Source organism: Diorhabda sublineata, chromosome 2, assembly GCF_026230105.1.
Source record: "Diorhabda sublineata isolate icDioSubl1.1 chromosome 2, icDioSubl1.1, whole genome shotgun sequence".
Taxonomy (NCBI): Eukaryota; Metazoa; Arthropoda; class Insecta; order Coleoptera; family Chrysomelidae; genus Diorhabda; species Diorhabda sublineata.
In genome coordinates, this window is record NC_079475.1 from 32,368,823 (window position 1) to 32,393,779 (window position 24,957).

Consider the following 24,957-nt stretch of genomic DNA (forward strand, 5'->3'; position numbering starts at 1 on the left):
CACATGGAAACCATAATTCTCTTAAATAATTTTGATGTATCTTTAAATATTTTGCTGCAAAGGATCCCTCGGTGCTAAATTCAGTGTGGCAGAAAAATTCAAATTTCTTTAAATATACCAGAGTTCAGGGAATCCATAGATAGCAAAGCTCAAAAGCATCACTAAATTTTTGGATTTTAGATATTATTCTTTACTTGGTCGTTATAAGTTAAATCCTAATTTAGCAGATAAATGATAAATATCTAATACCAAAGTTAATCCTTTCTGATGCCTCGTCGCTTCCAAATAATAAATATCTAAATCAATGAAGGCTATTACTCATATCACACCCACACAGCCATCATGTTTTTTTCATAAGTTTCCATTTATATTCACGACTTTCGTGTTTAGGTACTTTCGTAATTGGTTTCGAAAACTTTTAATCAAGATTTTTACCTCCAAAAGAAAGAAAAGTTGTCTTCAAATATTGCACGTTAATGTTGGCTGTTAAATAATCGTTCTATAAATAAAAAAAACTTAATGGCAGAACAGAATTTAATTTTTTCTGCAAGACCTAACAATTTTTTTCAAGTTAAATTATTTGTTATAGATTTTCTGACAAATAAACTTTTTAATTAATTGAGTTTAAAAAACTAAAGTACTCAATTGAGAATACAGTTAAGTTTTTTATAATTTATAGCGACGTTTTACTGAAATTCAGACTGATAGGTTGGAATTAATTTAGTTAAATATTTTACAATGGTATTCTTATGCTCCGCAAGAAATTGTCCGCTACTATGTTAAGTGAAATTGTACATTATACACAGCTGCATTGTTCTAATATGCTCCAATTTAATTTCTATAGTTCATTGAATAAAACTAGAGAAGAAACCCAAAACATTCACATTATTACTACGTTGATAAAAATTATTTTTAGTAAGTAAGATTATTTTAGAAAGCATTTTAGATTGTATTAATTGAGAACTAATAAAAACCTGCATGATAACAATAAATGAGGTTATTTAAACATTTAGACATTTGTAAATACAATTTTAGTCAATTATTTTATCAAAAGTATTTTATTCTTAATTTAAGCGCATTCACAACTTAGTTTACTCTAATCAATAACAAAGCAAGTGTTTATTACTTTAAGAGTCAAATATTTCCTTGTATTTGTGTGTATTTTTAAACTTGTGTTCTAAGAACTAAATTAAATTTAAGCATTTTCATCCTTTCATTTTATTAACCCTTTAAATGCACACATATCCACAATTGCATAAAATTTAAAAGTTTGGTAAAATGTAGTTGATGTATCGATTTGCTTGAAAATTAATCAAGAATATATTCCGGCAATTGTATACATTATTACTATTAATTTTTCATTATTGTATAATGCAGTGTAAAATCAAATTACAATGAGGTAATTAAATTGTAATAAATGCACATAAATTTGTAGTAATTTTATTAATTTTCAAATGTTTTTATATGATCTCAAACAATTTTTCATTTTAAAGCATTCATTTATAAAATTTATTTTTCCAAATAAAATTTCCCTGAGTATATATTTATGTATAAAATTTTATAAAGTGTATTCCACTGCTTATCGAAACAAATAAATACTTATATATCAGAACAATAATTTAAAACAAAATAAGAAGAAACATATTTTTAATTCTTAAAAATTTGGGATGAAAATTTTATATGGTGAATTATTACTCATTATAATAAAGAATTATATAATATAGCAGAAAACGTCATTGTTGAAATTATTGACCTTCCTAGAATATAATTTCAAATGGTGTTTCGGGTCGAGGACTCAAAATAAAGTCAAATATAAATCAACACACTCTGACCAGACTAGTACTTGATGGTAATAGTTAGAATAATTCAAACAGTTATTACCATTCATGCTTTTGTTAATATTTGAAAAGTTCGAAAGTATTCATTCACCGATAGATGTATATTAACAGGAAAATCATCTCTTCATGCAGGATATGTATTTTATCTTTTGACTGATGTCTAATAATTTAAAAAGGTATGTTGTTTGCACAGGTTTTTACTTATACGTGTATGTATTGGTTTCTTTAAATGACTTTTTCATTGTTCTTCTGTTTTTTACAACAATGTTCTTATTTGTTAATGTTTCATTTATATATACATGTATAGATATTTATATAGTTACACTATCTGGTTATTGTTTTACATTTAATTTCATAATGTTTTGTTTACTTGTTTATCTTCATCAACGTTTGATATAATGTACCATATATTTTAGCCTTAATAAAGATCAAATAAAAGATCGAAACGTTGGCATGTTAAAAAAACACTTAGGCAGTTTTATTTTGAGTCCTCAACCCACAACACCGGTTGAAATGACATAGCAGAAAACAAAATGACAAATGGAAGATTACATGACAAAAGATGAATATACGGCTAAAGAAGTATTTTGATCCAGATTTAGTTAAGATTCTCAGTAGTACTTGAAAATTTTCATTTTTAAAATATGCATCTAAAAGTTCTCATTACTTAAAATTCTAGAAAATGTAAGGTAAGCCTCAATCAAGGTAAGTTAAACCAGAATTCTCCTAACCATAATAAGATAACATCAATGTGAGATATAAACTTTAATTGTTCTCCTATTTTTTTAAAATCATCTGCAGATTTTTTTGAGTTCATATAAAAACATCAACAGAACAGGAAGTATCTTCAAATATAAAATTTAACCAAAAGATAATTTTTTGGTTATAAAGTTGTCAAAATTCTGAGATTAGAAGAAGTTTTATCAAAAATCTCTTAGATGTTAGGTTTGTTCCAACCTACTAGTCTGGACCGTTCTTGGAACGGTTATTGGAATAAATGATATTTTCTGTGCAATCTCCGGCTATGTCGGTTGGAACACAAAACAGAACCGTTGGAGCATTTAATCTCTATTGTGCAGAAGTGTCACTGTACCAATGAAAGTTTTTTGATGGGTTGGAACAAATCTGTTGAAACTGTAGTGGAATACAAAAGAAACAGATTTTTTGTCACAAAATAGATTATTTCCAATCTCAGAAATACTCTGAATTGACCTTTATGATTAAATTAAAACTACGAGAACGGCCAAAGGAACAAAATCGCTTAGATCACTTCAAGGGAGTTGTGTATTGAAAAGGGCATTGAAGAATTTTTTCCATTATAATAATCTGCAATTATTGAATGTACACAAATCTATATTGTGTACTAATGCCTTTGATTGTTCACCAAAAATATCTGATCTCTCTCAGTATAAAACAAAGGAGAGAAGATTTAAAAAAAATATTTTGAAATTGTTTGAAAGCCATACCAGAGTATTGGCATCAGATATTTTTGGAAATAAAAATTTACGTAAAAATTCAACAAATTCTGTGAAATGAGACAAGCCACATCAAGAGCAGTATGTTATCATTGCTTGAAGATGTCACTTGAATGTCAGTGTCAGTAACTAGGCAATCAAGCACAAAAGTGGATAATTTGATTCTGATATACGAATGTATATAACATATTCAACATGCACATCCACCATCAGGATCTTTAAGTTCACTGGGAGTATCTTTCAGTACAACTTCTTGCATATCTTCTGGTGGTTTATTTTCTGTTGAATCCATACCTAAGATATAAAAATATGATATCACTGATTAACACATAATTGATTTTCATTGTCATATCCCCAATTATTATACTGTATTATATTTTGTAGTCTAAATTCAATATCAAAAAAACTGGGCTGAATTCCAAATAATAGAAAAAGTTATGACTCGAACAGTAAACATCATATAGTTATCCTTCAGTTGTTTCCTCAATTTTCTTTTCACACCCACAATAATACACAGAGAAGAAGTACCCGAGAGAATGAAAGCATTTGTCAACAACAATAGAATAGTTCATTCATAGTTTTTATACAAATATAATCATTTGTGTAATAGAGCATAGAATAAGTTACAAAAATCACTAACCTGGTAAAGCGGCAGCAACCCTTCTAAAAAGTTGTTTAACATTGTAGCCTGCTTTTGCACTAGTTTCTATGAACATTACATTTAATTCTTTTGCTTTCCGCTCTCCTTCTTCACTATTAACTTGTCGTTTATCAGATAAATCAGTTTTATTACCAACAAGCATTATAATGACGTCACTACCTCTCTCTGTTCTAACATCATCAATCCATTTTGAAGTTTGATGAAATGAATTGGCATTAGTAATGTCATAGACCACTACAGCTACAGTTGAGTCTCTTATGTAAGAAGGAATCAACGATCTGAATCTTTCTTGTCCAGCAGTGTCCCATAGTTGCAGCCTTACTGTTCTGTCTTCTAGGTACATTGTCTTTGAAAGAAAATCTATGCCAATTGTTGCTTGGTAGGTGTTGTCAAAGCTGTCATACATAAATCTTGTTATAAGAGAGGTTTTACCAACGCTTTGTTCACCTAGAAAGACTAGTTTGAATTTGCGAAGTGGATTTCCAAAATCTCCAGAAGTCGACATTATTTTTATTTGGTACTTCTTTTTTGTATTTAATCACTAGAATACTTTGTATTTGATGCTTATGAGTTACTGAAACAACAAATCATTATTATTAACTGTTATAACATGAGACAAAGTTGGTATATAATTTTCTAAATATATTTATTAATAATGCAATTCACATAATCTGGGTAACTTTCATAGATAATGTAAGAAGCATTAAAAAAAAACAGCAATGAAAATAAATTTAAATGAATAGTACCAAAATTTGTAAGGGATAAGGAAAATTGGAATAGATGTCATTGTAGCAATTTTCAAAAAAAGATACTTTTTAGTGTTACTTGCAGAGCCACATGTCTTTTTTGTTAAATGAGTCCAAATTAATTATACACACTGTATACATTCAAAATGATCTTTAAGATATTTGATGAACAGGTTGTTTGGTAATATTGAAAAGTACCTAAAATGATTGTGTATACTTTTTGAGTGATTGGATTATTTGTTAAAATTGGCAGATAAAAGTATGACCTACTATCATATATCTTATCAGATTATATTTCTGAAATTCTATATAGATGACTTATTTACTAAGGAGTAAGTTAATGAAATTATTAAGAATTATTACTTGAATGTTTTTATTGAAATGTTATGAGAAAATAAATTTGTATTTCTATAAAATACTTATGTATACTGATATGTATGGCTTATTATTGGTATAAATGAGGATTATAAGAAGCAGAGTCTCATTTATTATGATATTAAATTTGAATTAGAAATATGTGTACGAAAATTTAAATATCCTAACCATGCTTGACAGTGATATTTTTAACTATTATGAATATATAGGAATAGAAAAAATTAATTCTAAAATGAATAGAATTGTAGATGATTACTAAAAATAAGATAAATCCAAATATTACAGCTAATTTCAAGAAAAAAATAAATGTATAACCATGGTTTCTAATTACTACTGAGGGTATGACTCAATAATTTACTTCATAAAAATGAAATTGATTTGAACAAAATTCTTTGAGCAATTCTTATATAACATTGTGATCTATGATTTGAAGATATGTAATGGGATTAGTAACAAACATACTTGCATATTCATATATTCTATTTGATCAATGGTATTGTGTTTCAAACAGGATATGGTGACGTTACTGCAGTTTATAATACCTATTAAATTATCTGGATTTGATTGATTGGGGGTTTCAGAAATTCAAATACATTTTTCCTCTACCCAATGAACACATATAAAAAATCAGACAATATCTTTCCGGACATACTTTGGTTATTTTGCAGATAAAATCTTGTGAAATACACTGTAAAATATAGGGATACTGCCTCTAAATTCAAAGAAGAGTAAAAAATCAATTATTGTACCTTAAAACAGAAGTAATAATAGGCAAATGTGTACTGTACATTATTTTTCATTTTTTTATCCTGTTCTATATCATTAAATTTATGGTGTTTTTTGTATGTTTAGTGAGAGGTTTTTTTTGATGTTTATTATGGACACCTAGTATATATTGCTAGACAAATTAATACAGCCCAATGCATTATTCCAAATTTCCATTGCCAAGACCATGAAACAGGCAATATAGCTGTAGGGGTTGTGTTAAAATCCATGTTTTTACCATTGAACTTCAACAAGACTACAATACTAATACAGTATGTCATAGCTGCATGAGAGCAGTCTGTGCGTCAGATACCATCTAAGAGCTTCTCCATGTAAGAAAATCGAGGGGTTTTCTTAATATGAAAATGATGAATATCAATTTGGAAATTAGCCAGGTTCAATGTGATTAGTGTTTGTAAAGAATCAGGTCAAACTAATCATTTAGCAGCTGCCCCTTATCACAACTGTGCAATCATAGTTTGGTGGACTTAATGGTTTGATAGCAAATATGTCTTATCACCCTACAATCAATTGTCAGTCCATAAGCAACAGCTCTAGGTCTTGGCTCTTTGTATATGTAGGCTAAAAGGTTAATGCTTATCTACAAATTTCCAGACCAGTAAAGGGCTTCTTAGATAAGCATGGTATTGATGTTTTGCAATAGCTGGTACAATCTCTGGATATCAATCCCATAAAACATGTATTGGATATGTTTCATTGAATAAAGTGAAATATGACAAGACCTAGAAGACGACAGACGACTGGAATGCTATTCCTCAAGCAGATATAGAAAACTTAATTTTTAATATGCCACACAGATGTCTCACACTGTTTTAAACGATCGAATTCCAAAAATCAAGTGTTTTTTTTTGTAAATTTAAAACTAGAATTTCATTCTTTTTATTTGCATATTATAATTTTCCTTTGATGTGGATAAAAGTGGGTAGATTGTAATTTTTACACAGCACAACTACTAAACTGGGTTAATAACAGTAATTCTATATAATACTACTTACATTAAAAAATTGATTTGGAAGAGATTTTTCAATAAAAGATTTTGTGACTGGGTTTATTTAATTAGCTTTAAAATTAATGTTATCGTGTTTTAACAATAATTAGATTCACACTTGATATAGAAAATGCAAGAGTTTCCAAATTTAGACAATGACGTGTAAAATAAAAAGGTGAAAATTGCATTATAATCAATAGTTATCTGTTAATGTAACAATTAAATTTATTAATTGCAGTTAATGTACGTAATTTTATGAATATTAATAATACTCACTTTCATATAAAATTCTCTCCAACTAGAGGAACATACACCAATGTCTAAATTTTTAACACTAAGCTCTTATTGCATATTTTGGTTTATACCAGTTTTTAATAATTAACTTGTTAATATCACTTAAACAATGTTCGACAATTAAATAATCTTATATAAACGAAATTAACAAATTGTTAAAATATCCATTTCGTTGGCAAGAAAATATGAATGTCCTATGTCAATCACAATCTAATCGAATAATCCGATTTTTTGCCATGATAGGCAATTTCTCTTGTTGTGAAGCTTAATATGAAACATATAATTTCATATATTGATCGATTTCTAACAGATATATATGTATCTAGATTTTGATAAGACGCATTTTTCCATAACGTCAATTACTTTTTAATAGTGCATATTCAAAATATTATCGAATAATGTACCTACAACAATCTGTCATTTTCCTGAATTTTTCGTTTCATAAGGGGCGTGACTTTCAGTGTGGGTGGAAATCACAGAGCAAATACAATTATGGTCTGTGCAGTGACAAATAGATAATATGTCAAGTTTGTATTGCAAACCAGAATTTCTATTTCTATGCTGGATGGGTGTGAAACACTTGTGTGATTGTTAATCTATGGATTTGTTATTTTTGATGTGGAACAGTTAACTATCCAATAGTAAACATAATAGAACTCCTAAAGAGAGGTTTTTCTGGGATGAACTTGCAGAACAATTTGGAAATCAAATCAGTAAAGTTTTATAATAAATTGATTTATAATTATAATTCGCTTATTCCTAAATAAGTAGATATTACTAACTTTTTAGATGGTTTAAAAGCGAAAAACATGTATAATACAAGGATTTATCTTTCAATCTTATTTTTATTTTTAGGTGAGATAAGCTATATTTTCTTTATTATAACAATTGAGTTTTTAAATTTTTCAGCTGTTCCCATATGCATTGGATACAACTGTTCTATTCCTCCTATTTTAAGAGGGGCTTGGTTTTCTTGGGAATTAGGAAGAAACACCCTAACAGAATTAGATGCCACATCTATGACAAACAGAGGAACATGCGTGGATATTAAAAGTGAATTTCATGTAAATTACACTTTAGTTTTTCGGAAAGAATCTTGTTTCACTTGTGTTAAGTTTCTTGTTAGGACAGTAAATGTTTTGGAAAAAATTGAAAGTAAGATTCTGTTCTAAAATCTGTTTTCTTTTAAATACAATTTCATTATTTTCCAGCTTCATGCATCAATCTTCCCGACCATGAAGCTACAGTTGAAAGAGTCTGTAAAAATCTTGATCCTTATCAACAGTTGATTACTCTATTTTCTGAAAATCCAATAGCTGTGAATTGTCGTTCTTCATTGGAGGGTGTTTGGAATTTTGCATACCAAAATCGTTTCAAATTTACCGGGGAATGTTACAATCCAGAAGCACATATAAGATCATGTCAAACTCCAGGTTCTCAATTTTTGATAACTAATCAGAAATTCAATATTACTTATAAAAAATGTGAAGGTATGACCGGAACGTTTGATGGAGGTAAGTAGATTAAATTTCATAAATTTTATGTTATGAATCATATTAAATGTTCAAGTGAAACTATTAAAAAGTTATCATTTTTAGTTGTTGAATATGGATGCTTGGGAGATTGGTTTGTTGGAAAAAATCACTTCTTTGCTGTTGTAAATACCAAAGAATCCCGAAAAGATGAAAAGTATAGGTGTTTCCTCAAAAATAGAGATGATGACTTGTACATTGGTGTCTCCATTACTGCTGAATGTAATACCTTGAAAACTGTTGAAAAAAGTCCGGAAAGGCTACATATTAAACCAGGTATCTGTTTTTGCTTGAAAACCAAAATATAATCTCTAAAGGGTACAAAAGGATACAATAAATTCATAAAAAATAATGTTTTGCTGAAAGTGCTTTAATATTTTTAGTATACCTACTTATCAGAATAATTACAATTCTGATAGAGTATGGGAAAATTTCCAGCACCTTTACGCTTCAAGATATTGAAGGTTGAAACTTGAAAAATAAGTTAATATATTTAAATTATTTTAATGTGATTAAAGTAACTTATGATTCGAGTTTCAGCCTTTGTTATATCAAAGCATAGAGAACTGGAATTTTTTTATTATTTTTCATTTTTCATCAGAAAATTTCCATTTTTTTTATTCTTGCAATGGTGCTCTAAAAATTATTTGAAATGTATTTACTTAAATAAACTACTTATTTAAATCAATGAGTTGTCATTCAAAAATCTCATGTTTCCCTATTACTTATTTTGATACTGATTGATTTCAAAACTAGTATAATTACAGAAAAGTGGCAATCCAGTCACATTTAAATTTCATATAACTTATTTATGTCAATATTATTTATATTGACATGAACACTAGTAGTTTGGAATTAAGTTGATTAGCTAGTGTATATTAATATGCCCATGTTACAAAAAATATTTCCTAATTCAGTACATATGACTAACAACAAAATCTATTTTATCATTTTAGTTAAATCTGAAATAGTAGAACCTGGATGTAGACTACCTCAGAATTTCTCTGGAGAATGGATAAACACTGCAAATATTGATGCTGACATTTTTATCAATGAAACCCACATTATTGAAACTTGGTATCCTGATGAAGGAAGATACAGAAGAACCATTTATGTCTGTAGAGAACAGAGAGATACAAGAGTTATGATGGCACGATTAACAGTTGATGGATGGTAATAAACACTAATTTTCTCAAGCTAGTGATTGTCAAATATTAAATTATAATTTACTCCTAATTCATCATTTCTCAATTAACTACACTTATGAGCAAAAAAATCGATTCGGGCGACACCCATGTAATAGCAAATCACTGTTAAAAACAATACAAAATTGTATTTTTCTTAGTAAAATCTTTAAACTAATGGAATTAGCTTCAAAATTAAAATATTGTAATATTTCTTGATTTCATAATCCAACAATATGTGATGATCTCCAACCACTCTTTTTAAGCATGTTTACAATAGTGCTAATTAGAGGTAAATGTCTGTTATAAAAGTTTGTTTACCTGACCCGCTACTATCAGTTAACCATCAAACATTAACCAATACACATCTGCATTAAAAACAAACAAGGATTCTACCTGAAATGGATATAAGTGATAAAGCTGTTAAAGGTTCAACCTATTGCTACAAAGACACTGAACTTGAGTCAGTCTACTATTTCCAGAAGTTCATCAAAGACTCAGTTCCGGAAGAAAAAGGTGCTTATTCAAAAGATGTCAGCATATCACTTAGAAATTGGACCCTGGTCTTCAGAGAAACACGACAGTGGCTGGACATTCAGAAGAAGATTTAGGCCAAAAAGGCCAGTTACTTGCTTCAAATGAACCTCAATTCACCAAGCCCGGTAGCGATAAAAGAGGACAAGTCTACAGTGAACCTGGAGAAAGATTCACGCAGTGTGACATTTGGAGGAGGTTCTTGGATGGTTTTTTAGGCATTTCAACAGAAGCAAAACCGAGTTTGTTTTCATTGAAACTGATGGTGATAGAAGAAATTTTAGAGGATCATGTCGTTCCCTTTGCCAGTTGCATAAGTAAAAACTTCATCCTAATGTAGGGCAATGCCTGTCCACATACTGCACGTTCCATACGGCAATATGTACAGGATGTCGAAATTGCCGCTATGGATTGCCAGCGCGTATCGAGCGTTAATGGGATTAACTTGAGAGAAAAGTTTTGGTTAGAAATCCCGTACTATTGACAAAATTCTACCTCAAAACGGCAATCACTAAAGGATAGGATAGCATCAAATAAGATCGAAAAAAGAAAACTTATTTGATCCATGAAAAAGCGTCTGGAAGTTGTTATTAGGACCAGGGGAGGGAACACTAAATATTAAAAGTTCAGTTTCAAATAAATGAGTCGTAGAATTCCAAAACCAGCCAAGTCCAATTCGAAGATTTTTTTTAGGTAAATTAATTTTTTTTTCTCGAAAATTTTGTATTGCTGTTAGAGGACTGGTATCTAAGTGGCAAAGAAAAAAAAGAAGAGATAACATCAGCTGTTCACTGATAACACAAAAATATGTGACCTTTATCGGCCAGCTATGAAAAATTTTTAAAAATGGACTTGGCTGGTTTTGGAATTCTACGCCTCAAATTATCATCCTGACGGATTTAAGCTAGCGTTTTCTTTACTGTTGATTATAACCCTTTTTCATTGTTTAAGATTCCTTTTTGTTTGATATTTTTTCTTTATTACCAAAAATCAGAAGAGAATAGGAGCTACAGATTTTTTCTAGAGTTTTTATACGCGAGGGTGCGACTTGAGTCAATTTTTTTTTGCTCTCTAGTGTAGCATTTTGAGAAAAAACGACTTCTGAAATTTCAATCTGTTTTGTTGTTTTACACAATTATGAGAACCTTAATTCAATTATAAGTGTCTAAAAATGAACCTAAATTGCAGTTCCTAATTTTAATAATTCAACATAATATCCAAAATGTAACAATTTGATATTATCAGTTTGAAAAAAGATAAGAAAATAAGATTTGAAAGTTTTTATTTGTCTTAAATATGTTGAAACATTTCAGCCAAAAGGATTTCATTTGTTTTGATTTTGTACCCCAACACCACAATATAATCCGTTATAGAAGAGGAATAGCAGTGATTAAAGATGATTTCAGTACAGTATGCTCGTGGGTTCAGTTCCAGAATAAAGCTAAATGGAAGTATGATCTATATTTAAAGAAAAATCCCACACCTATTAAATGTCCGGTAGCTGGTAAATTCAATTTTACACAAAAAGGAGATGTGCCCTTTGAAACAAGGTCAGTATCATTTGAATAGTTACTATATATTACTGTTAAGAATATTACATGGTTAAGGCAGAAGAAGATATCTCTAAAAACTAGGGAGAGACCCACTAAATACCTTATGTCTTTTTCTCAAATTTCTACAGTTCTTTGTCATTTTATAAAGGCAAAGTACTAATAAGATAACTATAAAGATATCAGATTTCTTGAGAAATGTTTTAAAAAATTATTTTTTAATTGATATCCAATTCAGTTCCATGAATCAGTATCTAAACTCTTTCACTAGAATTTTGAAAACAGTTACGCCAATCAAAAAGCTGAAAGTTTAAGATTGATTGATTGATTGCACACCTACATTGTTAATTTCAACCATTTAACTTGCTTATGGAATAGTAACTAGTACTACTAGCATAAAACTTCCATATTGATAATGATATAATGTGCAGAGAACAATTTATAAAAGGCTATATAGATCTTTAAAGTTTATTGTCAACCCTATCAAAACTCTTCTCTTCATCTACAACTCGACTTCCAGTTCCAGAGCTCCAGAATATGTGAAGAATTTAAGTTTATTCCTACAAGTTTCTTGTCAGGAGCATTTTTTATATACTTGGAAATGACAGGGCATTATAGAACTAAAGTCAAAGAATCTGCTTGAATTTCTGCTAGAGTCTATTCTCATAAGGTGTTTCCTGACACTTAAGACCCTTGAAAGATGCGGTTTGTTTTTGCTTTGGTCTGAATACTTTTGGGCTACAGCAGTATCAAAGTTCCTAAGCAGCTTTTTGAAAAAATCCAGCACGGGAAGTGATTCTCTCCACAGAACGGCGTTTATGCTCTGGGGAATATGTTGGTCTCTTCATGTCCTTCGATATTTAGTACTAGACCCAAATACTTCATTGCAAACACATGTGGTGGTTTTTTATATTCTATGGAAACTTTGAGTGGTGTATTCGATTGATCAGTTTTCCTTGTAATAGGCTAGACGAATTATCATATTTAAGAGATTAATAATAAATACATAACTTCCACCAGTTTCATTATTTTTATGTCAGTGGTTTTGTGCTGCATTTCTTCAAGGTATTTTTACCCTATTCATATATAAGAATGTGTATAACCATTCTCACTTTTTCTTTCTTCAAACTTTTCCAGATTCTTTAGGGCTTTTATTTATTATTTTATATTTGCATATTGACACATTTATCTATAATTTCTTGTATATTTATCTCTACCAACATGTTATTTATAGGAAATATTCGATTTTTATAACATTTTTTTTACATTCCTGTATTGAACACAATCCATTTTCTGTATACTTGAAAACAAAAAAAAAGTACAAGTTCCAGCACCAGTTCTAATGAGATACTCGTTCCAACCATAACATTTTATTGCATGTACTTTTCAATCTTGATTACATAAATATTCTTTGACATGATTTTGTGTATTTCATCATAAAAAGTAAAAATTTCTAATTTTATTTTATAGAATTTTGGGTGGTGTAACATTGAGCCCTCGTCCAAATATCTATTGTAAACAGAATATATCCGATTTTTCCGTTTGTGATACAGAACAAAAAGAAATAGCAATTGACGAAAACTATTGCTTATCTGTAGATCATTTGGGCAGGCCAGTTGATATTTACAGTGAGTTTTTATATATTTTACTTTAATTTGAAAATTATGTGCATTTTTGAGAAAATATTTTTTAGATAAACTATGTCAAATTCATCAGCATGTAGTCAAACAAACCTTATGTTTTAAGCCACTTAATATTTACATAATCACATGTTTACTTCAAACAATTTCTAACATACGAAATTAAAAATGAATATTTCCGTTTTTCAAACCATCATAAAATATTTTAGGTGATCCGGATTACAGAATGAAATGTATTGGCTTTTGGAAGGAAAATTTGAAATCATATTTAGTTACATATGATGAACTCGATCCATTTTCCAAGTATCGTTGTTGGGTATATCAAAGAGCAGATTTAAATAGGGTTTTAATGTCTCAAGGTGAGTAGAAATGATAAATAGAAATATACAATATTGATTTCTCATAATACTTTACAATTGAATCAATTTACTATTTGGTTGAATATTTTATTAAAGAACCTAAGGTTTTTTTTAATACTACTACTTACTTCTAACCAAGATATACATATGATGATGGATCAGTTATTTTATGGGGTTGTGTTGGTATGGAGTAATTGAAAGAGACCATCTTAATGCTCACATGGACATTGTTGACATGTTGAGTGGACAAATATTTCCAAGCGCAGGCCATAATGAGATTTTCGAAATGTCTCCCGGCCCGGAGATCGTATGCTATTGACAAACACGAATGTTTACCCAAAAAATTGTTTTGACAGAAATACTAGAAGTGTCATTTTAAATCCTTAGGACAAAGAAATTTGACAGTTAATATAGATAATGGAAATAATAAATTGCCTTGGTTACTTACGTGCGAACAATTTATGCCATGTATAATATGTATGTAACTTTTTAATGAAGTCAATAGACTAGAAATACTAACATAAAATCCAGTTTTTCAATTGATTATTATATTTACAAAAAACAAACAATATTCTCAACGGGCCGGATAGAGTAAGCAAAAGGGCCAATCCGACCCACGAACCGGCTTTTGCCCACCCTTGTATTAGAAGCTCAAGTCATACCTTTTTTCTCTTTGTCAATATATAATTTTCTCTTAATTCCTGACAATGCTAGACAAATTGTCGTAAATTTTTTTTTAAAATTACCTTAAAGCAATCTAAATCCAAGCAATGGTATGGCCAGTTAACAGACCATTAGAGTCGCTTCATTGAATCTGCCTCACAGTTTACATGAGTTATCTCTTTGACTCATTGAAATATGGTGTTCTTGGCCAACATGAAGACATCGAAAATGAGATTTAAAACTTGCCCAGTGGCTGTTAAGTTGTAATCTATATCAGAGAAGAAAATACACGCTGTTAAAATAAATCCTTCAATTTTTTCTTAGATCTAGTTTTGTTGAATATGTTTTCTAGAATATTGATTGAAATTAAACAATTTTATTTTTGTTAAGTTTTAATTCTACCTTAATATAGTAATTGTTTGCTCAAATTCAGTTTTTTTAGTATAAAAAAATTTGATTGTTCATTTAAGGCTTAAGATTCTATTTGCCTTATATGCATTTTATTTTCAGCAATTGGACCTTTTTGCGATTTAAATCAAGATGTTTATTCGTGGAATTATACACAAGGCGCTTCAGTAGCTTTGGAAATGCAGGAGTATGAAAGAGAACGTAAGTAGAAATATGTGAATATCCCAAGGGAATGAGAGCAATTAAAACTGAAAAATGTTGTTGTGCATAAAATTTTTGTAGAATATTTCCTTAATTAATAGCTGTTTAAGAATCATGTAAAAATGTTAACTTAGTTTCTCTCTGCGTTGAGGTAACTTTTACTGTTCACACTTTATTCAACGGGTCGAAGCGTCTGTTCTTAAAATATTGTAAAAAAACTAATTTTAAATCAGAAGAGGCCTAAAATCAACACGATTTTAACAATTGTTACAGTTTAACATAATTGTTAAGTATGAAAATAGATCAGAGTCGAAAGAATATATTCAATTCCTGTGAATATGAATAACCAGTATTATATAATAATTTGATGTTACAAATCTGAATTTTTTAAAAAGCCGTGATGGTTGTGAGTTGAGATTTTAAATTGGTGCCACTGTTAAAGTTTGCAATGTGCTGTGTTATTAATTGGATGAAATAGGTTGTAACTGCTTGCATTGCTTGTGTTAAAGACATGGCGAAAAAAAAATTGCACCAACTTACGACCCAAGAATTTGCTAACACTATAAAATGTAATATTATCTAACTTAAAATTGTACGCTTATCTTTATGTTATCTGTTAAAAAATATTTTTTCAGTTTTTGTCTAGCTCTTGTAGTAAAAACCCCTTTTTTGTAATTAAAATATAAGTTTTTTTTTAAAAACGAATTTCAGTTTTTCAAATATGTATCTAGCGATTCTTTTTTTTACTAGTATTAGGGGTCTAGCAGTGACGAGTTTGAAGTTGTTCTAACTTGTTTGCTATTTGCTTTACTGAGTTTAGAACTTGAACAATGCATTTAAATGAAGTTTTGATTTAAGTTAAGGAATTTGGTTATGACTTGAGGCAAAAATTCAGAGTTCTCAATAGACAATCAGTGACACACATAGTCATAAAAAGCCATTAAATCAAAGTCTAACATTAGTGTCATAGTAATTTTTTCATTGTGAAACGCAAAGTGCACTCAAAGAGGAGTAACTGAACATTTCGATTGGAAGAGGTTTTGTAACGTTTATGAAACGATATGTAAATAAATAAACAGGTAAATTTGACCAATGGTTTTTTTATACAAAGCTTTATGGCATTAGTCTCCACCAAAAGGCTTCCAATCTAACATTTCTGATATGAGAAGGCTAAGAGGTTTCCAGTTATGGATTCAATGTCTTAGATTAGTAGCAAAGAGTAGAATTTTGAAAGAGTTGAATTAAATTTTTTTTTTTATTTCTCAATTCATCGTATTTTTTTTAAACATCATAGAATGGTTTTTAATTTTGTAATTTTGTTTAAATGTGTACTAAATTGCATTTCTTACTGTAACCAATTTGTACTTATGTCTCTTAGCTTTTGATTCTTCCTCTAAAGTCTAAATGGATTTCATTTTTTTATTTCATGTCTTGAATACATTAGAAACAACTGATAAATACATATGATTTATTCAGCCATTTTATATATGTATATAATAATAAATGTATATAATCAGATATTTTTTTTTATAGGTGACCAGTGCCCCATGTACTTTGACGATGGTTCAAATCCTTGGTTACATACTGACACCGAAATCCAAGTTTTCAACTTTGGATATTTTAGAAGTAACTCAAACTCCTTGAAAATGAATTTGCCCGCGCTATTCTTTTCAGTTTATTTCTCTCTAATTATAAGATACTCTTAATCTAGAGCATATTTGAAAATAGTTATTCAGTGTTAAGTGACAAAAGTAAAACGTAAATTTATTATATATCTTGAATATATGTGCTTAAAATGATACTTACTTTTTAAATATGCTCTAGTTACTTTTATTATTATTTTACTAGAGATTAAATATCATCGAAAGTGCCTAAAACTAATTGTTAGGTAAATATGTATACTTTTGATACTAAAAAAATTTATACTTAATAAGAGTAACAAAGTGACAAACAAATGAAACTAAGATAAAGTCTAAATAGATTTACATGATACAATTATTGCAGTAAAACTTTTAACTACACCTACGCTTCTTTCCATTTGGATTCGTCTCCACCTCCTTTATCTTTTTATGTTATCATTCCACCACATTTGAAGTCTTCCATGGTTTATGTTTTGTTCCCAAGGTGTCTGTTGAAGTATTTGACTATTCGATATGGTGCCGTATTTTGTAGTCACTCTGCTATGGATCTCTTAACTTCTTAACGATCATTTGCGCACTTTAATTTTTATGAGGTTCCAAGTTTTGACTCAATAGGGAAGGACTGATAGGACACAATCAATAAAAACGTTTTCAGTGGTATACTCCAATATAATTATTTTTATCCTCTATATTTTCTATTCTACTTAAAATAATTATAATAGTTATGTGGGTATAACTGAAAAAGTTTTTAATTTTTGATCTTGTTTTGGGATCAGTAATATTTTGGCCAGTAACTTTTAAATAAAATAGTTTTGAACGTGTAAGTATTATATATTTTCAAGCTAGTCATACATTTGGCATAATAAACTTACACTAGTAGATATCATTGAATTTGGGAAAGCAGGAATGTCTACAGACAGAATTAAGTTAACATTCTGCTCTATTTTTCAGTTGTTATCTACTTGTAATAGATTTTGCAGTTGTTACTATGAATCGTCCGTCTCCTTATGGTTCTCATAAAAAAGGAAATTGCATAAAACAATATGGTTGGTAAAAAAAATTTTTTTTCGTTTCTCTTATACCCTTTCACTTTCTTCATGCAATATCTCATTAAATTTATGTCCCTAGTAAGTATTGCTATTGCTAATATATCTTGCAGTTACCATAAATATTGCCATACAATGCACAGATAAGACGGTGAACATACTTCTTTTTTCCTTTTTGTATCGTATTATTGTATCTAGTAGTTTTTCTTTAACTGATTTTACCATCTTGTATATTATCCTTTTCCTTCTTGAATTTTCCTATGTGCCCCTAAAATTACGGTATAGACTTTAATGAAGTTTGTGTTAAGCATCGTAATTTGTTATCCTTTTTTCAATACAGGTATTACATTTTTTCTTAATATTTCGGAATCTTTTGTCTTTCCCATGTATCTTTACATATTTCCCACAGTCATTTACTTCTTTCTTTAGTGTCTGTTTTATCATTTGCGAAATTATTTCACCCACTGAAGCCTTTCCCATTTTATTTTTTATTTGTAACTAACTAAATGGCTTATTTTAACAAATTAATGAATTAAGGAATCCAATTCCACTCTTTGTTAGGAAATAATCCTTTGGCTGTGTGGTAATATTGTAAATCTGCTTATACTTTGTAATCAGGCATATTATAAAACTTAAATATTACATGTTGGAATAATTTTATGGATAAAAATTATGGAAAAGTATATTAAGTACTTTGCTTGTCCAAGAATGCCAATATCTGTACAAATAAGTAACAAAAGTGAAATATTTGTCACTTGAAATGTTTGAATCTAAAATTTAAATATGGTTATTTATGATGTGAGTGTTGAAAGTGATGTTTTATTTTTGTGAGTGGAAAAGTTTATGAATTGAGTTGAACGAATTGAACTATTCCACGTACACAATTTCACTTTTAACACAAATATTCTATATTTTTTGTATAACTGCTCTATTAGGCTATGTAAGAAAACAGCCGATCTACGTCAAAGTAGCGGCCGTGGGGTAAGAATTGATTGTCTCATATAGTGAAAGTTTTTTGTTTCATGATGTTAAGAGGACTCCATATTTTTTAGATATGTTTTAGTGAAACTAATACTGCTTAAACTTTTTTTTTTCAAATTAGTAGTACGCTGTAGTAATTTACAAAATTTAGCACACTTGTACTAATTTAGTGCTTGAATTACAGGAGTTTTTTGACATTAATTTCTGCTGTTACATTCAAACATGTCTAGGGTGTAAAGTGATAACCCAATGGCAGCTGAAACATATTAGGACAAACTTTGCTTTAGGTAGAGTTAACCTATTTTCATTTGATGTAAAAAACTTCATTCAGAATCCTATTAATTTTCAATAAGTTTCCAATATACTTTCGATTCAGATTATATTTATCGCTTGCCTACACTGAGCACGACACTGGATAGTGAAAAAGAACCGACAAAGCCACTTTTTGAAAGGAAATTTCGCACTTTTTAAGAAGCAATTTCGTATTAAAACTTGAAATCATAAGGTATAAAATCGATCAATTAAGTTCACAAACCACACAAAATTTTATGACCAAAAAGGTATGTTTACCCCACGGTGGCTGATTTTGACAATTCGTTACATTGCTAAATTTTGATAATAAAATAGTCGAATTTGCAATGACATTAAACTTCAAAATACATTTAGATATTCAAATAATCACAATACTGTGTTAAAAATATTTTTAACACACTTCCACGTAAATAATCATTTTTAAAACTGTTGGTAGTTGTACAAAAATATATTTTTATTGTAAATCGGTTTATACAGTGTACTCATCAAGTAATATAACAAGTTGATAATTCAGTTTTCGGTAATTTAAAAAAAACAAATATTTGATACAGAAGTTTCAGTTGAAAATATATTCTTTAGTTTTATACTCATGTTCACTACACAGGGTGGTCGATTTTTCGGAATTATGTGTTTAAATAGCGGCATTTATACGTTTAAATGCTTACTTTCCCTAATTATCTTTGAAACGTTATATGACTTTTTGAGTACTCTGTAATAATGTCTAAACATGATCATCTTAACTTGTTTTTAAAAATAGAATCTACTCTAGTCTGAATTTTATAAACATTTTAGAGCCTTTTTTTATATTTTACTATAAATCAATTTTTATTGTAAACTGAATCTCTATGACTGTTATTTATATTTTGATGTATTTTTTTGTATTTTATAGATAATTATTACAAAATCGTGGCCTATGATGAGATTGTTTACTTTTAAGTTCAAACTTGTTCTATTGCCGTCCATTTTTAAATTTTTATAAATAATTTTTATATATAATAAAATTTGGTATAAATGATGGATTATTGTTTGGTATACTATAAACAAATTATGGAAGATTAGTTGGTTAACTGGACCTGATTTACACTAGATGCATTTTTAAAGTAAACTTCAATTATCAATTACCTGTTTGTTTTAACTAGAACAAAGAAGAAGAATTGGGACTGATCATTAACTAAGAGAAAATAATTGAGTATCTCCATTATACGACAAAAGATCCTCATATATGGACAATTTTCGAACTATATTTCAAAGAAACTGATAACTAGTTAACACAAATGCTTAACATATTTTGGGAATACGTCATAACACAAAACTAATAATAGAAAAAACCAATTGCTAGACATTTCATGATTTCTTCAAGGTGGAATTATGTAAATTGAGTGACAGTATCTCCAAAAATAACGGTACTGCGTTATATATTGTTATGTTTTTCTCTCTTTGTGGGGTTAATTAATAGACAACTAGCTTTTACCCGCGGCTTCGCTCGCATCGAATCCATTAAATAAGTATCAGAAATCATTATAATAAAAAAGAACGAACTCTGTAGCTATATTAGAACCTGAGATATAGATCTTTGAATGTAGAAAAATTGCCAAAAACCTACAAAAATCCATAACTCCACATTGAATGTTCACGCCTAGCTCCTCTCCAACTCAATCGATTTAAGTGGTCAAAAACTCAAAAGAAAGAAGGTGTTTCAGCGAGTGTTCTTAAACCAAAACGAAATCTCTATCTTGAATAGAACCTGAGATATTAAGGATAGAACGTGTGTATGTGAAAAACTCCCATAAGTAATGTACAGGGGGAAATCGCATTTGAGTATAATTTGAGAATGGTGAAAATTAGATGAAATCCGATGGTTGATGACTGATCTGTGCATCAATACCTTTTATTGAAAAAAAAAAAAATGAAGCAACTCGGTTGGGTAAAACGCCTGAACGGACTCGGAATGGAAATCATCAATTTTTTTAATATATAAGATATCTCTTACGTTCTTAATTTATGTAAACACTATACAATACACTACACATAAATCACTGAATTAACTTTGCAATTTGCTTATTTATATTGATCTATAGATCACCTTCATCATGATTATCAAAATAAGGATAAAATCAACTTTGTTCCAATAAGAAAAATTAATTTTCTCTTTGGTTCCCACATCTCAAATATATAGCGTTGATCAATTAAATTTACAAAATAGAGCTATAAATTTTATTTAAATTATTTAGATCTTTTTTATTATTTATAGCTTGTTCGTTCTTATGAATGTGAACCATTTCTAAAAATTCCCTTTTTCGTGTATTAGATTCCGTTTCAAGAATTTTTGAATTTTTATAATTGAATTTATGTTTTTTTGATATCTCGTGGTTCGTTAATGCACTCCTATTTTTTTATCGTATTGATGATCTCTTAGTCTATTTTCTAAATAGTGAGATGTTTACCCTATGTCTTTTGTTTTTTGGTGTTTTAGATTTTAATTTAGTGAAATATTTGGATAATGTATTATGTCCTCTATAACTTATACTAATATCATATTTATTGAAAGAGTTCGATAATTTACTGCAATGCAAACAAATTGTTATGTTTCTAAAAGATTCTGAATTTTACATGGGTCATCATTTATTTGAGAGAATCTTCACATTTATTCCTTGACTACTAAACTATAGAGAGGGCTGTAAGGAATTGACCCTTTGCCCTTACAGTCCACTCTATAGTTTAGTAGTCAAGGAATTCTCACTGGAATTAATTTTCGCGGGAGTTGTATTGGTCGGAAAATTCAGTATAAAGCAGGTAAGTCAAGTTATTAGATTTTAGTTTACCTCCAGTCTCTGAAGACGATCACTATGTTATTGAAACACACGTCACACAGTGTAATTGTAAGTGAGAGTGGGTGTAGTGATAGAGTATTCAGTGTATTCAGTATAAATATCACCAACGATCCCAGAAAGACCAGCTTAGTCACGAAAAGCACCAAAAAAGTAATGGCTACAATATTTGGGACTGCGATGCTATCCTTTTAGTGACATGACAATGCTTCAGTCCACACCATTTCGCTTTCCAATGCTACTGTACACGAATGTGGCTTCACAGAGAATGAACACCCACTATATAGCCCTATATGGGCCTGTCCGACTATATTTTGTTCGAAAAGACGAAGGACGTAAAAATGCATTATATTTTTATAATGGCATAGAACAGAGGTGGGGAACCTTTTTACCATTAGAGGCCACATTTAAATTAGGCAACAATAAGAGAGGCCGCATAAGCTGATTGACCTAAGAAAGTGACTTTTGTGAAATTATTATAGTTTTTCTATAGATTTAACAATTTATTGTATTATATAGAAAAAAATAAAATATAATACTACAAAATTTTAAATATAATATACATATAAAATAATGTAAAAATATTATAAAAAAATACAATAAAAGATATTTTTTTATTCACTAAGTTAGTGACTTATTTGGCTTTGTTTTTTGTTTGACAGTAATTGTATATTTGGATCAAGTTTCGTAACACACAGCTTTAATTGATCCTCTAAATGTGCATCTGTAATTTGCGTTCTTAAATTTGTTTTTATTTTTGACATGAGAGATAATGTTGTCTCGCAACAGTAGGTACTTCCGAAGCAGGAAAATAACGGCGAGCATATTCTCGAAGGCATGGATATTCAACAGCATTTTTCCAGATTTCTATGGGATCCTTTTTAGCGTTAAAAAGGGATTTGATGATATTATCTTCCCCTAAATCAATTAACTCCATTTGTAGTTCTGCAGGAGCCTCGGATATATCTATTGAGTGTGGTTCAAATGCCAGTTTCATAGCAGGAGTGTGGTCGTCAAAATCAGAAAATCTATTAGTATACTCTTTATTTTCACAGTTTTGCTCATTTAACATTTTATCTAGCTCCGGGAAGTTTTGTGCGGATATTTCCGATCGACATAGCAATGTTGTGAAAAATGGTAAATTTTTTCTAAACGCTTGGATCTTTTGCCACATTTCATAAATATACCTCGTTTCACCTTGCAGGCAAATATTTAAATTGTTTTATTTTGTCATCATACCAGACAAAAATGCAAGGTTTCTGAGAAATACTTCATCTGATAGATCACATTGTTTTCCTTGTTCTTGATAAAAGTTTAAAATTTGTCGTCGCGAAGACAAAACTTTTATCAAAACTTGACCTGTTGAAAGCCAGCAAACCTTGCAGTAGTATGGTAGGTCAACACTATACGTTTCCTCATCTAAAGAGAGCATCTGCCGAAATTCACGATGACGCATTGCATTTACGCGAATATAGTTGACAATGGCAATGGTTCTATCCAGAGTGTCTTGCAAAATGGTAGATTTTGCTGATGCAAAATGCAGTGAAATGATATCAATTTTTTCAAGTTTAAGTTTTCCTTTTTTAACAAAGCAACGAATCCTTCTTTTTTGCCTCTCATGGAAGGTGCGCCATCGGTGCAGACACTGAATAAGTTATTGACATTCAATTGTAGTTTATTACATACTTCTTTGAAGTTTTCGAAAATATCGGCTCCGCGAGTTCTTCCAGTTAGTGTACCCAACGCAAGTAGTTCTTCGTAACATTGAAAATCTTTAGTTATAGCACGAATAAAATATAAAACTTGTGCCGAATCTGTTTTATCAGTGCTTTCATCTGAAGCAATTGAAAAATAAACATCTTCATTTTGTATAATTGTATGAAGTTACTTTATTACATTTTGCGTTAATTCGTGCTGTCGATCTGTTACAGTTCTTTCGGAAAGAAGTAATTGTTTGTATTTGTCGACATTTCTTGGATCTAGCATACTCACTGCTTCAACAATGTCACTAAATTGTTTACCCCTTTTTCCAAGTATATGTGCTATTTTATACGTAACAGTAACTGCAGCGGAATTTTGATTTACAAAGGCACTAAAAGATGCCTGCTGATGATGCTTCTCATTTTTCAACTTTTGAAGAGCAGCTTTTCGTGATTCACCTTCTAAAGCGAAATATTTATGTTTTTTACGAGTCAAGTAGTGTTTATTTGCATTCGCTTTTTTCAAAGTACTTAAAACTGTATTGCACAACAAACCCATTATTTTATCTTTCTCATCAGTAAAGAAAAAATCTAACTCCTATTCTACATTAAATGTTTTGTTTTCATCACCTAATTTTCTTCTCTCACTATTTGACATGATGGATAAAAAAACGAATATCGAATAATATCTTTAACAAAGTGTATACATTCTAGAAATACAATAAAACCGTGTAACTGTTATAAGCACGCACTGTTAACTACAGTTTGCTGAAGATCGCAACAGGGAAGCGTTGCGAGATGCGAGTCAGAGAAGCCAAAGCAAGGTGTGACACTCAAATGGGAGATCTGAAACCGAGTTTTGTTTACTTCTTAGACAAGGTAGTTGACGCTGCTAGCGCTAATTTAATTTTTTTTGCAAATACAATCAGCTGACTAATGAATTGCTCTGTGTAATCGATGATACAACCAATCAATATCGATGTAAACATATCGTCTGGTAGCATGTGGCTGCTCTGTATGACAAATTTTGTAAATAATATTTTGTAATTTTACTTTATTTTCAAATAAATATTACATAGAACATTATTCGTTTCTTTTAGATATGTAAATTACATAAACAATGTGGAATTTTCAGTAAATTGTAAAATTATTTATTTGGATATAAAATCACCATTTCGGCAATACTCTGAAAAAAAGCATAATTGATTTCTGGAAT

At 29.6% G+C, this 24,957-nt stretch overlaps 2 protein-coding genes across 2 annotated transcripts; one reads left to right on the forward strand and one right to left on the reverse strand.

Annotated features, from left to right (window-relative positions):
- Nucleotides 1-519: 519 nt before the first annotated feature.
- On the reverse strand, nucleotides 520-7,383 carry LOC130452995 (ras-related protein Rab6). Its single transcript, XM_056792561.1, has 3 exons — nucleotides 7,146-7,383; nucleotides 3,954-4,548; nucleotides 520-3,607 (listed from the first exon to the last, which is right to left on the reverse strand). The coding sequence occupies exons 2-3, from the start codon at nucleotides 4,477-4,479 to the stop codon at nucleotides 3,504-3,506; spliced, it is 630 nt and encodes a 209-aa protein (XP_056648539.1). The 5' UTR covers nucleotides 4,480-4,548; nucleotides 7,146-7,383; the 3' UTR covers nucleotides 520-3,503.
- Nucleotides 7,384-7,721: 338 nt separating this feature from the next.
- On the forward strand, nucleotides 7,722-20,230 carry LOC130452994 (uncharacterized). Its single transcript, XM_056792560.1, has 10 exons — nucleotides 7,722-8,018; nucleotides 8,073-8,318; nucleotides 8,375-8,677; nucleotides 8,762-8,971; nucleotides 9,652-9,868; nucleotides 11,727-11,963; nucleotides 13,434-13,591; nucleotides 13,813-13,962; nucleotides 15,136-15,234; nucleotides 16,768-20,230. Exons 1-10 carry the CDS (start codon nucleotides 7,973-7,975, stop codon nucleotides 16,938-16,940), a joined length of 1,839 nt encoding a protein of 612 aa, XP_056648538.1. The 5' UTR covers nucleotides 7,722-7,972; the 3' UTR covers nucleotides 16,941-20,230.
- Nucleotides 20,231-24,957: the final 4,727 nt, after the last annotated feature.

Bases quoted from the DNA above. Each gene is read 5' to 3' on its own strand.
- LOC130452995 (XM_056792561.1), bottom strand. From the start codon at position 4,479: ATGTCGACTTCTGGAGATTTTGGAAATCCACTTCGCAAATTCAAACTA. The intron at 3,608-3,953 runs GTTAGTGATTTT...TTTATATCTTAG, and splicing joins GGTTGCTGCCGCTTTACCAG to GTATGGATTCAACAGAAAAT.
- LOC130452994 (XM_056792560.1), top strand. From the start codon at position 7,973: ATGTATAATACAAGGATTTATCTTTCAATCTTATTTTTATTTTTAG. The intron at 11,964-13,433 runs GTCAGTATCATT...TTTATTTTATAG, and splicing joins GATGTGCCCTTTGAAACAAG to AATTTTGGGTGGTGTAACAT. The intron at 13,592-13,812 runs GTGAGTTTTTAT...AAAATATTTTAG, and splicing joins CAGGCCAGTTGATATTTACA to GTGATCCGGATTACAGAATG.